At 39.6% G+C, this 16,749-nt stretch overlaps 1 protein-coding gene across 1 annotated transcript in view; it reads right to left on the bottom strand.

The window, feature by feature from the left end:
- Positions 1 to 4,704: 4,704 nt before the first annotated feature.
- The window catches only part of calcrl2 (calcitonin receptor-like 2), a 58,993-nt gene continuing 46,948 nt past the window's right edge, over positions 4,705 to 16,749 (bottom strand). Inside the window, exons 7-13 of the mRNA XM_038304905.1 lie at positions 16,543 to 16,672; positions 16,194 to 16,347; positions 9,430 to 9,490; positions 8,803 to 8,869; positions 7,987 to 8,205; positions 7,499 to 7,540; positions 4,705 to 5,225 (exon numbers count right to left, since the gene is read on the bottom strand). Coding sequence (XP_038160833.1) covers positions 4,971 to 5,225; positions 7,499 to 7,540; positions 7,987 to 8,205; positions 8,803 to 8,869; positions 9,430 to 9,490; positions 16,194 to 16,347; positions 16,543 to 16,672 — 928 coding nt within the window. The 3' untranslated portion in view covers positions 4,705 to 4,970. The remainder of the gene's footprint in view (positions 5,226 to 7,498; positions 7,541 to 7,986; positions 8,206 to 8,802; positions 8,870 to 9,429; positions 9,491 to 16,193; positions 16,348 to 16,542; positions 16,673 to 16,749) is intronic.

Below are 16,749 nucleotides of genomic sequence, written 5' to 3'. Positions count from 1 at the left end.
CGTACTTTTGCTTTGCATTCCTAATTTTTCAATTGCTAAATTTCCTGCGTGTATTTTTCTAATTTTCTGCAGTTTAGTTACATCTAAACTGAGTAGATGTAACCGGTTACTTGCAATTACTATTTAATACCTTGTGTAATAATCTGTTTCCTTAAAATTGATACCCAGTGCAATAGCTTTATATATATATATATATATATATATATATATATATATATATATATATATATATATATATATATATATATATATATATATATATATATATATATATATATATATATATATAGTGACACAATGTGTCACTGTATATACCCCATGCATCTTTTTCTTCTTTTTGACTATTTGAGCTGATATAATTAGATTAGATTAGATTAGATTAGATGAGCTTTATTGATCTCACAGTGGAGAAATTCACTCGTCACATATTGGCATAGAAGTTACAGAAGGTGCAAACAGGGAGGAAAAAGGTGCATTAAGAATAAACAATATATATACAGTATATCCAGGTATATACAGTATATCAAGATAAATAAGATTAAGGTGCAAGTGTACATGTATCGCACCCAATGAAAAACAAAATAAAAATAAAACAATGATGAGTGCATTTCTCCAATGTGAGATCAATAAAATCATTTAATCAATCAATTACTTTGGTCCTATGTAACAAACAGGTTTACAGTCCACCCAATTAGAGGAAGAACTTACTGTACATTTTATGAAATAAGTGAAATATGTTATTAGTCAATAACTGCTGAAAGGATGGCAAACATTTTTAGATGTGATGTTAAAAAGAAGCTTATTTTATAGGATCAAAAGAATGCAAGAACAATGATAGCTGAAAAAACGGGCAGAGAAGAGAAACGATGATTATAAATGCAAAAATGCAATATTCTACATTTGTTTTTAAATGCAAGCGCATAATGTTGGGAATCGTGACCTTCTGCAATTAGTCAGTCCTCCGTTCATAAATACACTTATGAGCTGCAAAGTGCAAAGTTGTGGTTTATTTCTAATATACTGCTTATAAACTTCCTATTAAACACAGAAATCATTCCCAATTTCAGCTTACATGAATGCAAATGTATTTCATTTCAAATTCAAAAACTCCAATTGCAGATGATTGTTTAGGCAACTAACCCATTGTCCTAAGCAGCAATTCATCCTCAAGTGCCATTTGTCTGCAGCTTTTCCATGCATCCCTTCCTTAACACACTTGAAACAAAAGGGAGGCAATTTTTGCCTTTTGTTTCAGGTGTGTTGCAGCAGGGATGCCTGCTAAAGCTGCAGGACAGACTTGAGGACCAGTGGTCTACGGAATATTTCTGATATAGCCATGCCCCCCTCTGCCCCTTAGTAATAGAAGTCTAGCTATGCCTCCATATGCAGCTTGCACCTTTTATGACCTTTCAGTAGTGCGGGAGAAAAAGATGTTATTAAAAAACCAAAACAGGTTAGCAACATATCACTTGAATAAGCAATTGCTCCCGTATCCCACCGCTCACTTACTGGTCGATTTCTTCAGGTTTGCAAGGATCTAATTGGCGGCAATCACGGTAAGGATTAGTTTGAATGCAAAAACACCTCAGCTTGTATATCAAGAATTTTACTTACACACATTCATTGCAGTTTTGCAACATAAGCAGTCTAAATAAAGCAAGATGTGCATTTTTTTCTTTGCAATGCTTCCTAAATCAGTTTCCTTGCTGTAGAGTTCTGATCAAAATTACCTGATGCAATGTGTCACACAGTCATTAGTGTTATCATTTCCAGAGCGGTTGTGGTATGCCACAGCTATTGAGCATTTACCACACATGTCTTTCCTTCAGTGTCTACACTGGATAGTTTAGATTTCATTCAAACTCTTGCTGTATCTTCCAGTGGGAGCAAACTGGTCAATGTTCCTGGAGTTATAAAACAAAAGTTGAAAATGGGCTGGTACTGCAGCCCAGCAGGGTACATACAGCATGACAAAAAGACATCACATAAATCTTCACATAAATTCAGTTTTTTGGGATTTGTACAATGACAGTTTGCAGTTAAGATACAAACCAGCAGAAGTAATACAATAGTAACAACATTTGGAGGATTATAAAAGTCCAGACAGATGGAAGAAGTGAAAGAAAATCATTGTTCAGCAAAACCTAACTTAGGTTACCTAACTTAGGGCAGGTATGCAAAAAAATAATAATAAAAAACTCTATTCCATTCACCCACCTTCCCCTAACTTTCACCTTAATGCAACGCATTGTTCCTGAATATGTACAGAAAACAGCCTCCTTTTTAAACAAACTGATCATTCTCTGCATCAAATAATAACTAAAGTTTCTCAGTTTATGGCAAAAAGATGCATTTTTTTCAGTTTGCAGATTAATCCAGGCTTCAAATAAAATATCAAATTTACAATTAAGCACCAATATTTTAACCATTAGTCTTGGAAAAAAAGTTACATTTACATATAATATCCACATGCACACAAAACAAGTTTTCATTCAACATCAATGAGAAATAAAAAGAAGAACTACTTAAGGAACTCCACCTTGTTTTAACTGTGAAACAAAGACCACATATGTTGAGGACTTAACAGCTTCTTATTGGGTACCTTCTAATGTTAATGAGGTTTATTTTCGGATTCTAATATTAAATGGATGATGACCAGAATCGGATGATTCCCAGCTTCAGGACAGGTGACCGTCCAGTCAGGAGCTGAAATGCTCCTCTTGAATCAGTGAACCCACCAAGCTTGTGCAGAAAATACAGATTGTGATAGGGATGCTGTGGCTGAAAGGTGAAGACTTCATTCTCAGCTATTTTAAACGTTAGTTGGATCTTTAAAAAGAAGCCAGAGGGGAGATATAGACACAAAGTATTTAAAAGGAAATTTTGTTTTGAAAGAAATTTCTGACTAATCAGCATTTAAAGCTGAAAGAGAGAGCCAGACTTATAACTGATAACAGGAAGGTTAAACAGAGAACAGCGTAGCTGCTTTTCTTTTGAGCTGTCAGCCTATGTGCCCAACAATAGGCTGGAATATGATAGGTTGAACATTTATGGATCTCAAATCTTTAGAATATACAAACCTAAACTATGATTTTAGAAATGCTAACTTTACAAATTGCTAGCATGGGACACTAAAAGCGTTGAATAAAGAGTGAGTTCCATTTTTCACTCCTTTGTGCACTAGCACAATGTTGTTTTTGCTCCAAGGATAAATAATTGATGATCGCTTTGTGTTGTTGTTATATCGTACTAAATTACAGCTTTACAGAAAAATATCAGGAACCAATCCCCAATTCCTGATGGGTGCATCACTTGTTTCTGTGACCGGCTATCATTTTGTTCATGTACAAAATGTCCATGTCCATGACTTGCATTGAGTTCTTTCTAATAATTAATTCTAAAAGTCAGCATACGGTGGCTCCTTTGGTTACCAGGGAATATATTACAGCTTTCCATAATAGTTTATGGGCATAAAAGTCATTGGAAGACTGTTTTACGGCAGTTAGTCACGTCTCTGTTTCTTGGGTTACAGGTCAGAGTCGGATATTCAGATGTTGCTGTCTGCTTTTAACCTTTTGCAGAATCTTACAGGTTTTACTCCAGTTAGGGTTTTATATATATATATATATATATATATATATATATATATATATATATAGTTAGTGGAAGTAAAGTAGTGCATACTTTTAAGGGAAATTATTTTTATTTAATTTGATCCTATACTGATAATTTATTTGATTTCATTGATGGAAAATCTTATTAAACAACCATATAATTCTACATATAAATAAATCACAGGCGATGATTAAAGTTTTTAGAAGAAACAAACAAATCAATAGATTTTAAATACAAGAAGTGGAGGTGATGGAGGAGCATAAATACCTCAGTCTTCACCTGGAAAGTACACTCGACTGGAGACACAGCTGTGAATTAATCTAGAAGAAGGGAGGATCAGACTCTACTTCTTAAGAAAGCTTAGGTCCTTCAGTGTTTGCAGAAAGATGCTGCATATCTTCTCTCGTCTTTAGTGGAGAGTGTAAAAAAAAAGCTCAACAAGCTGATTTACAACAAAGAATTCTTCATAAAGTGAAGAACATTAAGGACGCCAGTGAGCATCTTGTTCATCAACCTGTTTAAGAACATCAGTGTCTTCAGTAAGAGGCTTCTCTAGATCCTCTGCAGGACAGACCACTACAGGAGACGCTTCCTGCCTACAACTATTAACATCAACAACAACCCTATGAGTTACAACATTTAATTTCCCTTTGGGAATAAAGTAATTTTGAATTAAATTAAAAAGCAACATTTATTGAGTATTACAAAAATATCTAAACTAATTAAACTTGGTGGCTACTGAAGGGGATTTTTTCTTCTGGTTCAAATGATAGAATCTGGTGCTATCCATGCTTTCCTTAAAAAAAACTCACTTAGCTCAAACTTCCAGGTTTAGGATTTGTTTTCACATCAGGCAAAGTCACACTTTAAGATGTTTTAAGCACATTTATGCATTAGTTTTTTTTATCTGTTACATTGAAATCCACTGAAGGTTTTAGCTGCAAAAAGTGAACACGTAAAAAGGTTCAATATTAGGAACACTTCTGTCTGTAAAAGCGCCTTAATGTCACAGGATACAAACATTTTTTTTAGTAGAACTTTTTTTTTAAATCCTCCAGATTATATGAAAGAAACCTTAAAGAGACAAAAAAATATACAGGTCTATTTTATTTAGAAAAAAATGCTAAAACGGCACATTAATATCAAATGTCTGTTTCTTGCACGACTTTACTGTTACTGTAAAATACCAGTTAAACTGTTTATACACTATAATTTATGTACATACAAAGCAATCGCTCTCATTAACTTTGCAAAATAATTTCTGATTTCTCGTTTTTTCAGATGTTAGGATCTTTAGTTGGTGTGAGTTTTGGACTCCATCACCATCATCTGCGTTGCTTATCCATTCAGAGGTCTCAGAGTGCGTCTTTATCCTGCGTTTCCTGCCCGTTGGCTCTTTGCTCTAAAGACATGAGGTGAAAATGTTCTGTTTGTGGGTTAGACGACCCACTGACTGGGACCAACACGCTCCCAGTGGTACGGCTGGTTTCCGTGATGGAGGAGTTGGTGTGGAAGTGTAAGTGATGGCTGACGAAGGATGTCTCTCCCCAGCCGGTTTTCCCCCAGGCGACCGTCCACTGAGCCCACTTCCTGCGCAGTGCTGATTGGACCTACACATCCAGAACATCACAATTCAAACCAATGTTCCACAGTTTTTTGTTTTTATTTTAAATTTTTCCAATTTGGTTTCCACTTTCTTTAAAAATGTTTTTAAGGTTTTAACCTTTGTTTACATAACCTGACTCCGCCAGATGGATTTGCTCCGCATATCCATCTGGAAACCTTCCGTTGAAGTAATTTTGGGAAGGGGCGAAAATACTGGTTAGCTGATTGGCCTGTGTTGGTGATAGACGGGCCACATAAACCAATCAGATTAACGAAGCATATGACGTACTTACAGCCAGGCTACTCTTGCCGAAACCAGTCGGGAGAAGAGCAAAAACATCTTTTCCTCTGAGAAAAGCCTCCAGAGCAGTGTTTTGCTCTTCTTTCAGTGAAGAAATACTCTGTAATTCGGATAAAACTTGCTCGATAGCCACGCTAACGCTAGTTTCATCGGCTGAAGCCGCCATGTTCTTTAGACTGAACTGTCGCGCTTCGCGTTGCGTCACACCTCAACCCGCCTCAAAGCCAACGCTGATTGGGCGTTCGTTTGGTGAACGGCTCCAAATTTTCTTTAACGGAGAGTCTCCAGACTGATTAGCGAGTGAAACCTTGAAAGCTTGCGAGATCAGGATGGTCTCACGAGGCTATAGTTTACACACCACAGTGTTTAATCGGTTTACATTAGTCAATAGTAGGCATTTTCCTAGAGCCCTAAGTTCCTGGGGGCCCTATAACACCTGTTTACATGTATGGTTTATACAACTATTCTGTACCTGTCCTTTGTGACTAGCTGCTGCAAATCCTCAGTAAAATGCAATCAGAATGCTTATAATAAGTGTGTGTCAAACCCCCCCCTTTAGTGTCCACCACATTGGATCAGTCCATTTGCTGCACATGTTCAGAAAGGTCCAAACAGACAGCAGGAAACCATTAAAAAACTTAGCACTTTTCTCGCCATATTTCAGACACCTCTAGCACTTTTGTAAAAAAAAAAAAAAAAAAAGCACCTAGCACCAATCTAGCAACTTTTTTCTGCTACTGGAGACTCTTGCAACAATATATAAAACCAAGCAAACTCTGTTCTCCAGATCAAGTAGAAAAACCTGCTGCCTGCTCTCCTCTATCTTGTCTGCTATAATGATTCATGCAGCTATTATTTCATACTAAAAAAAAATGGAGAACAGATAAGCAGATCATGGCTTGTCTACAGTGAAAAGGAGGACTCTGTTATTTAATTTTGCCGTCGCCTTTTTGGAAACACAGGAAGGAGCAATTGGCTAAGTGAGTTTAGTGATTGGAAAAAAATCTTTCATTTCTTTTGAGATGAAAAGTCAGCTGAGTACAAAACAGAGAAAGTAAAACAACAAGAAAAGGGACAAGGAGAGGTACAAAACGTAGAACAAATAATGTATGTTTATTCTATTAAAATTTCTACATCTGTATAATGGGTCTGTTTTATGTGTTGTCTTCTATCAGAGGGGATTCAGAGGGCCCCCTGCCTGTCTTTGCCTAGGGCCCCAAATTTCCTAAATACACTCCTGATACTAAGTAATGCATAACTTAATTTACCCTTTGCGATCCTCTGGGCTTGTTTTACAAACCAAATTGTCATATTTACTAACTTTAAAAAATGTATTTATACATATGGCTTAAATAAATAATGCGTCCTTCATTCAGCATGGTCTTCACTCTAGCATAAAAGGGATAAATGAGTAAATGTGCTTCATGTTTCCATGTTCATCCATGTTTAAAGATATATAATCAGTTGGTTGTGAAACCAGCTGGTTCATTTGAAGCCACAGAGAGAATAATAAACCCTGTTTTGGGTGGGTGAGAAGTTTTCCCTTCTCAATTTAATGAATCTCATCTCCTTTTTCTGCAAAATTGAATTCTGGGGGAAATGCAGAGTCCTTCGACATCCTTACTGATTCCCTATAAGCAGCTGCAGATCCATTCATCCTATTCCTATCAGAAATATATTCTGTTTAATGAAGAACAGCTTTTTTTTTTTTAAATACTTGTCTGCTTTGAAAAACTTTCTACTTTGATTTTTTTTTTATATACTTAGCCAAACATGCAGAAATATCCACTTCAAAATGTAACTAAAACAATAATTTAAGGAATAAAAAGTGTCACCCTGTCAAAATAAATAATTATCTAAGCTTTTTTTGTGTGACATTTTTAAGATTGAAAACATGTAAATGTACATAAATGTACTTCACATAAAAGTAAGGTCAGATAAAGTTAAATTAGATTCAATTATTGGAGTTGAACATACCTCTGCATTGCAGAAACAAAGAATAATGGCCACAAAGAGTCCCTAAAAAAGAGAAATACGTTTACAAACAAATACAAAAAAAATATGTAAACACAATTTATTGCCTTGTAATAATTAATCTCCTTGCATGTTTCTTCATTTTGTCAGATTAAAGCTTTAGGCATTTTCTTTGGATAGATATGCATTTATATTTAGCCTGCTATAGCGCACACTTTCTACAACCACCTTCCATAACAATTATACACGAAAATCTGGGATGCATCTCCACGCTTTGCATGGCTATAGGCTCAAATGTTTGCCTTTTCAGCAAACTGATCAAAGCTCAGTCCAATGGAAGGGGCGGGGCCTGTGAACAGCTCTGGTCTTAGCTGAGCCATTCTTAATCATGAATAAACTCGGATCTGAACAGTTTAATCTGCGTGTTTAGAGTCACTTCCCTGTTGGAAGCTCAACATTACAATTTGTTTAAAAAAAATAAATGTTTGTACCTGATAGTTGGAAAGGACAGACACAAGATAATAAATGACTTGGTTGGAATAACTGTCTGATCCCAGATAGGGCAAAAGGATGTACTGGACTCCCAGCAGGGGGATCAGGATGAGGGTGGCTCTCACTGCCTTCATGTAAGTCGTAGATTCGGCACAGTGTGTTTTTCTCAGCTTGGTGATCAAGACCCGGATGACGTTAAGGAGAAAGAAAAGATTCACCTGAATGGGACACAAGTTAAAGAGAATAATATTAATGAGGCATCAATAAAAAACTGCAAAGTCAACAAAGTCGTTAATAGAAAAGAGATCTGCACGTACCTCTGATTAAAGAAATAGTACATAAGGTTCAAAGTTCGAAAGCAAGATGTTTTTACCTACCTTTCCTAGAGCCTAGGTTACGACTCTGGGCTAAAAATAAACCATCCTAAGTCACATTGATACTTTATTAAATGTCAAGTTGGAATATGATGACAAGTCCAGAGGGGGGGTGCCCATTGTCCAGCTACCTGGGGCTGCTCTGACCTTTAGGAGCCCCATTCTGGGGAGGTGTTGGCCTCAGCATAGAATTAGTTGACTTTTCAACGGCAGGATATGCTGATGCATTGACAATTTTTATGCAATGCATCTTTGTTTCATTTAATTGTATTGGATTGAAAACAAATAGCATCTCACTGGTCTAATAAAACACCAAATTTATCCTCCAAAAAAATGATAAATAAAGCCTCCAATATTATTTTTTGAGAAGCACATGTTTAAATAACAATAAATAAATTATTGACACTCTGGAGAAAGACCTCCTCAGTAGTAGCTACTCACAATGAGTGCAGCATGGATGGGCCCATGAATGATGTAGAGAAGGTAGGTTTCTGCACCGATCCAACAACTAAAGGAAACAGACCGTTTTAGTTAAAGGTTTCAAGCTTCCACACTTTCCTCATGAGACCAGTTCTTACTTTAAGGACCATGCATAATACTGCTTGAGTCTTAATAATGCTTTTATTAACAATCTTTATTTACTATACTTCAAAAGAAAGAAAAGTTAAAGCTCATAAAGATTCATAAAAATGTCTTGCTAAATCATTCCCAGTGTGTCACCAATGTGTCTTTAGTTACCTTGATTCAGGGAGTTTAACTATACAACTACCATAACTTTATTCATTTGCAATAACAAAGCTGCAGTTATAAATGCAAAGTGTATTTTCTACCTCAACACTGAGCAAATAAATTGCTAAAAGTTTGCTTTCTTTGTGTGACTAAAGGTTAACGTTTGAACAGTAAAAACCCACTGTTATGTAGAAAAAACTGATACAAGCACAAATTGCCACCTTATATTCATAAATACAATGTAATTGTAATACAAATGTAATACAATGTCTGTAAAAAAGTGTTAGTGAGATTACTTTAAAAAACAGACTGTAAAAAGGGAAATGTGTTTAAACTCACTTGTCATTATAGTAGAGTCCACGAGCAACAGCATATGTGATTGCAGGAATGATGGGAAAAACTATGAAAAGAGAAATTACAAACTTTAGGACATCTGTTGTCAGATACTCAGTTCCATAAAGGCTAAAAAATGATGAATAGGAAACAATGAGTAAAACATTGAGCCTTCTGGGAACAGCTTAGTCTTTTTTTCTGCTCCTATTTTGTCATTGTTCAAGCCGAGCTACTAGGGATGCCCGATATAATCGGCCCACTATTGGTATCGGCCTGTATCCGACTTAAAACTGAATATCGGACATCGGCCACCACACCGATATTTAACCCGATATTTGATCAGCTTCTGAGTTTCTAAAGTCTAAAAAAATATATAATAAAATACTAGTTCTTCTTCTTCTTCCTCAAAAACTTCTTTTTTTGGACTTAAAAACTTCTAAAGACAAGGGAAAAAATATTGATACATTAAAATATCACAATATCTTCATATACTGATATATTGCCATTTAAAAACACCATATCAATCTCTTTTACTAATGAAATATTGCTATATGTCATCGTTATGCTACGAAATCCCCCGAAAATTCACAAAATTTTGCCATATTTTTATATGTTGATATATTGACGCGGTATCGATCTATTTTACTAACAAAATCTCACAAGAATTTGCAGAAGAAAAAGTTCAAAAGGTTTATTGAATAATAAATGTGCTACAATGGATCAGGTTCAGTTAGAGGCTTGACTGGTCTCGAGAGAGTTCTGTAAAGCACACAGGTTATTCAGATCCAGGAAGTGGTTAGACTGGTCACAAGTGGGTTCACTGCAGGGGAGGACAGAGAAGTTTAGCAGAGGTCCAGGGAATATTGCAGGTTGAGAGTGTGTCAGGGCTGTACCTGTTCTTGAGTGGAGCAGAGCTGCAGAGGGGGGGAACCTTGAGGGTCCAGAGGCTGACGGCAGGCAGAGGGCAGAGGCGGAGGCAGATCTTTGACAGAAACTGTTCTCCAGAGAATTTCTGAGAACGGACAGGCAGATTACCAGCAGAGAAACTCTCCAGAGTTTCAGGTTTCAGGCAGGTTCAATCTGAGGAGCAGAGAGGAGAGAAAACAGATCAGGTTCGGATCTCGGGGGGTCAGAGTTACAGACAGGCTGGTTGGCTCAGGCTTGCTAACCGTTACTGGCAAACACTCTGGCACTGGAGTGAAGTCCTCCGCCTCCTTAAGTACGGATCTCCTGATGAGCAGATGAGGAACAGGTGGTGCAATCAGCCCCGGCTCCAGGAGATCTCTTACGCCTTCTGGTGGAGAAAGTGGACAGACCTCCAGATCCCAACAGTACCCCCCCCTCACAACCGCCTCCAAAAGATGTGGATGGCAGACACTCACGGTATTCGGTAATCAGAGCAGGGTCGAGAATGAAGGATCCAGGAACCCAAGTGCGATCCTCCGGACCGTAGCCCTCCCAGTCAACCAGGTACTGCCAGCCGCGGCCCCGGCGACGGGAGTCTATGATCCGGCGGACGGTGAAGGCAGGGTGACCATCATTGTCCCGGGCAGGTGGAGGGGAGTCGGACGGAGGGCAAAAAGAACTGGTCAGGACAGGTTTTATCTGGGAGACGTGGAATGTAGGATGGATCCGGAGTGATGGTGGCAGATGCAGGCGGACAGCAGACGGGTTGATGATGGATTCGATTTTGTAAGGACAGATGAACCTGGGAGAGAGTTTACGGGACATAGATTTGAGAGGGATGTCGCGTGTGGAGAGCCAAACCTGTTGACCTTGCGTGTAAGTAGGAGCAGGGCGTCATTTGCGGTCAGCAAATTTCTTATTCTGGGCAGATGTCCGGTTCAGAGTGGCAATGGTTTCCTTCCAGATTTTGTGGCAACGGCGGATGTGATGCTGAACAGATGGAACGGAGATTTCTTTTTCATCGGCAGGGAACAGGGGTGGCTGATATCCTAGGGAAATCTCAAAGGGGACAGACCGGTTGCAGATGATGTGTGGGAGTTGTGTGTGTACTCTACCCAGTGTAGGTATTGGCCCCAGAAAATCGGGTTGGTAGAAGTAAAGCACCGGAGGGTTGATTCTAATTCCTGGTTGAGACGTTCAGTTTGACCATTTGACTGTGGGTCATAACCAGATGTTAAAGAGATGTTTGTGTCAAGAGCTGAACAGAAATGCTTCCAGACCTGTGCGGTGAATTGAGGACCTCTGTCCGACAAAATTTCCTGGGGGATTCCGTGTAACTTAAAGACGTGTTTCACGAGGAGCTGAGCTGTCTGGAAGGCCGTTGGAAGTTTTCTGAGGGGTACAAGGTGGCAGGCCTTAGAAAATCGGTCAATGATTGTAAGGATGGTGGTCATACCTCGGGATGCAGACAATCCGGTTACAAAATCCACTGCGATGTGGGACCAGGGGCGAGATGGAACAGGTAGTGGATGGAGAAGACCAGAGGGAGGTTGATGTGATGGTTTGTTGCGAGCGCAGACGGGACAGGCTAGGACATACTCCTTTGTGTCCTTATGAAGGGATGGCCACCAGAAACAGCGAGAGATAAGAGCTATGGTTCTGCTTACACCGGGATTAGCTGAAAATTTAGAAGAGTGCATCTAGTGGATGAGACGGGATCTAACTGAGGAAGGAACATAGGTTCTGTTAGGTGGGCCGTTACCAGGATCGGGTTCAGAGACTTGGGCCAGCTTTATCTGATCAGAAATTTCCCATGAGACTGTTGCCACAGTACAGCTGGCAGGGAGAATAGAATCAGGAGTTTCAGGTTTGTCAGGAGAATACAGGCGTGAAAGAGCATCAGGTTTAATGTTCTTGGAACCAGGCCGGTAGGAAATAATCAGATTGAATCTTGAGAAGAACAGGGACCAACGGGACTGACAGGGATTAGATCTCTTAGCAGACTGAATGTAAGATAAGTTTTTGTGATCTGTCTATACCAGAACGGGATTCCAGAGGCAGTTTAATTGCGAGGAGTTCTCTGTCTCCGACGTCGTAATTCTGCTCTGTAGGCGAAAGTCTACGGGAGAGAAACGAGCATGGATGAGTTCTTTGGTCAGAATCAGATACTTGAAATTAGAAAACAGAGCCTTGAGTTTATTAAAGGCAGCCTCAGCCTCCGCAGACCAGTGAAATGTCCTTTTAACAGAAGTTAAGGCAGTCAGAGGCTGAGCTGTCTGGCTGTAGTTGCGAATAAACCTCCAATAGAAGTTTGCAAACCCCAGAAATCTTTGTAGTTGTCTTCGGTTCTCGGGCGTGGGCCAGTCCAGAACCGCCTTGATCTTGTCCTCAGACGGCTTCACCTGCCCGCCCTTGAGCACAAATCCTAGGAAGGAGACAGATGGACGATGAAACTCACATTTTTCAGCTTTAACAAATAGCTTGTTTTCAAGGAGTCTTTGAAGCACCAAACGGACATGCTTCTTGTGTTCAGAGATGTCTTTGGAGTAGATCAGAATGTCATCAATGTAGACAAAAACGAATATGTTTAAAAAATCTCTCAGAGCGTTGGTTAAACCAAAAGGCATTAAAGATACTCAAATTGACCTAGAGGAGTCTTGAATGCAGTCTTCCATTCATGTCCCTCTCTGATTCTGAAGAGATGATAGGCGTTTCTCAAGTCCAACTTAGTGAACACAGTAGCTCCTTGGACGGGTTCAAAGGCTGATGCTAGCAAGGGTAATGGGTATTTGTTTTTGACTGTAATCTGCTTTAGACCTCTGTAATCGATACAGGGTCACAGAGATCCGTCCTTCTAACCAACAAAGAAGAATCCGGCACCGAGAGGAGATGAGGAAGGTCGAATTATACCGGCGGCTTAAGACTCATTAATGTAATTCTCCATGGTCTCCCTCTCGGGCTTGGAGATATTATAGAGCTGACTACTAGGGAGAGGGGCCCCTGGTAGAAGATCAATTGCACAGTCATAAGGTCTATGCAGAGGGAGAGAAAGTGCTAAAAACTGGTGCCAGGTCGTGGTAGTCAGGAGGTACTAAGGAAAGATCAGGCGAGTCAGCCTCCTGACGACTGGCCGGAGACTCAGTCGGAGGTGCGGCGGAGCAGAGACAGGTTAAGTGGCAGGATGCAGACCAGGACTCAACATGTTTCTTAGACCAGTTTATGTGTGGATTATGATGTTGAAGCCACTCGAATCCAAGGACTATGGATGAGCTGGCTGATGGAAATACAAAAAAAGAGATGGTCTCTCTGTGGTTACCAGAGATCAAAAGTTCTAACGGCTTGGTTTGGTGTGTGACCTGAGGTAATTGTTTACCGTCAAGGGCCGAGACTCTCAGAGGCTTAGTTAATGGAGTGGTTTTAAGGTTTAATTGTTTAACCAAACTGGAGTATATCAGATTTTTCTCACAGTAAAATCTGTAGCATCTAAACCAGGGGTGTCAAACTGGTTCCAGAAAGGGCCGTGTGGCTGCAGGTTTTCTTTCCAACCAAGCAATAGCACACCAGACTCCAGTCAACTCATCAAGGGAGTCCAATTTGAACATGATGACTTGATGATAAGAATGGAGTCTGTTGTGCTACTGTTTGGTTGGAAAGACAACCTGCAGCCACACGGCCCTTTCTGGAACCAGTTTGACACCTGTGATCTAAACTATCTGTCTTAAGATAGTTACACTCATTAAACAGAAAAATAGAAAGGGTTGAATCAGGTGTGACGTTTAGTGCTTACCTGCATCATAAAAACATTTATGAAATTATGCTTGAAAAGCTTTTTAGGAGTATTTGGACAGCACTTCCTTTGAGAACATGCCAAGGAGAATGAGTGAAAGGGTGGAAATAGGGTCCGGGACTCCCAAGAAACCAACCAGAACACTTAAGCAGCTTTTTAGTTACTGGCTCTGATTTTTCAGATGATTATAAACAGAATGCGCTTTCCACAGAGTAAAGATCAACAAGCTCCACTGCTGCACTTTCAGTCCAGTCTGTTGTTCAGTAAATATCAGAGAATTGTTATGAGCTTGATGCTGATGTCTGGTCTAATTACTCATTTCACTCACCTGTCTATCTCTCATTACCGCTCATCTGATTCACCTGCTCCAGTCCCTATTTAAGCAGCCTTCAACCAGTTATCAGTGCCAGATTATTTGAGCCTTTGATGAGAGTTCTCTAACGTACCTGTGTTTTCTGATCGCCTGATCCCAACCCGTTCTGCCTCTTGACTACTGCCTGTTCCTGTTATGATCTGTTTCCCTTACCTTTATTTTGACTGCTACCGGATCTCTGCTTCCCTGTGTACTGAACCTGGAGCTGATTCTGAACACCGTTCTGCATTTCCCTTCGGTAACTCTTCAGACCTCTGATCTTCTGGCTCTGTCTACCAAGCATGTCTTGCTTTAGCTTCAACCTCTGGAATATCCTGTCTTCCTTCGTCTGCTTGGTTTTGATCTCGTACTCATCCCAGACCTTTGAGAGACCACAACTGAGGCTCTCTGGGGGGCGCCCGCCATGTCTCGCTGGTAGTCGACCGCCTGGAACCAACCTCATCCTCTGGACACGTACTAAGACCAGGTTAGTGTCTCTCATCTTCATTATCATCCTCTGGCAGATAGACGTGGTAACTAACCTGTTGTCTCCTTCCACAGAGGTTCCTGCCTTAGACGCCAATGCCGTTATTTGCAGTTTCGTCTTAAATAAAGGTTTTATTAAATCTAACTGTCTTTCCACCTTGAACACTGGGTCCTTTTGTTCTGAGCCTGACAAGTATTCAAACTCAACTTTACCAACTTCCTGAAGAACATGATGTTTTTCCGCATCCCGACCGGTGTTGGGACAGTCTAGCATTTTTGCCTGTCATCAAAATCAGTCACAGTCATCCACAATCCCACAAACCAAATCAATGTCCCGCATTTGACTGTCAAATGAGAAATAAAAAATAAAATACATGTTTACAGGCGCCCTTTCTAAATGGGAGGACAGCAGAGCTGCAGTCATTGTCACAGAGCTTTGCCAGCGTCCCACATCATGACCAAGCTGCACACAATGCTGTTAAAACCAAACTAGTAAAGGATTATAATAGAAGATTGGATGGAAACTTTCGTCAAAGAAAATAAAACACAGCCACAACAAAGACTGTGGAGCAACGGTTTATAACTAGGTAAGGCAGTGAAAGGTGAGTCTCAGAGAGCGTTTGTGAGGTTTAGCTAAGTTATCTGCAAATTTAACATGACAGTAAGGCGATGTGAGTAGTAACCGATGCTGTTATGCTGTGTTCACACCGAATGTGTTTTGAGAATCAGGGGCAGTCGGTAAGGTAGTCAAAAAAGCAAAATACTTCAAAGATGTGCATCTGACTTCAAAGTACACAAGAACCCAAGATAAGATTTGGATGCCTTTTTGATGCCCAACATACAGTCAGTGTGAATGCAGGATAAAGCTGATGGCGTCCAATTGAGCCTGGCTGGGTTGTGAGACTCCCGAGGCAGCTGAGAGCCAAGACAAAAAAATCCTGCTTGGAAGGACTTTGGTGAGTCCAACAGTTGGCCTCAAGACAGATCCAGTAAACCTTCCAGCCCCTCCAGCGATGCAATCAGACCTTCTGCTGGAAAGACTGAGTTAAAATATTTGTAGAAGCACTGAATTGTCATTATCCACTTAAAAATATTAGGATTATTATAAAAAAATATTGTGACTATTTACCAAATTGAAAACATAATTAATAGATTACTCGCCTGTTAAAATAATCATTGTTCACCCCGAAATCAAATAGGTTTTGTAAGTAGTGGTCCAAAGAAATGTATCTGACTCACCCCATCCCAGGACATAGTACCAAAAAAGCTGCTGTTCTCCAACAAAGACAGCCACTATGATGAGTGTGTGGAGATAGATGCCCTCACACAGCATCCACAGGTAGTTGGAAGTAGACGTGTACTGAACCAACGTAGCCAGAATCTTGCAGCCAACCTGATGATATATAAAATAATCTAAGTTTTTCATGAGCAGAAGACATTAAATCTTAACATTTTTATCATTTTAGTACAAAGAAGAAAATAGAAAATCTTACAAAAAAGATTTTGTTTGGCTGTAGTTTACATAATGTAACTCTGACTTTATCAAACAAAGAAATAAGTTAGATGTAGTGAAATTTTAGCTGCTCACAGGGTTGATGGCTTCTAAGGCATGACGTCCGTTAACCATCATTGAAAGCCATCCCATGGTAAAGACGGAGTTGAAAATGAAGGACATGAACATGTTTTTGTGGAGAGAGATTCTCTGACAGCTAAGGATCCTAAAGGAATAAAGAAACAAGGGAAGGAGAATGCACATCTTTGGTTATATTTTCAAAAGCACAAAATCAGTTGCAAA

This window comes from Cyprinodon tularosa, unplaced genomic scaffold, assembly GCF_016077235.1.
Source record: "Cyprinodon tularosa strain WSP-4 unplaced genomic scaffold, ASM1607723v1 ctg547, whole genome shotgun sequence".
NCBI lineage: Eukaryota > Metazoa > Chordata > Actinopteri > Cyprinodontiformes > Cyprinodontidae > Cyprinodon > Cyprinodon tularosa.
The sequence above is the reverse complement of the archived record's forward strand: the minus strand, read 5'-3'. Positions and strand labels throughout refer to the sequence as shown.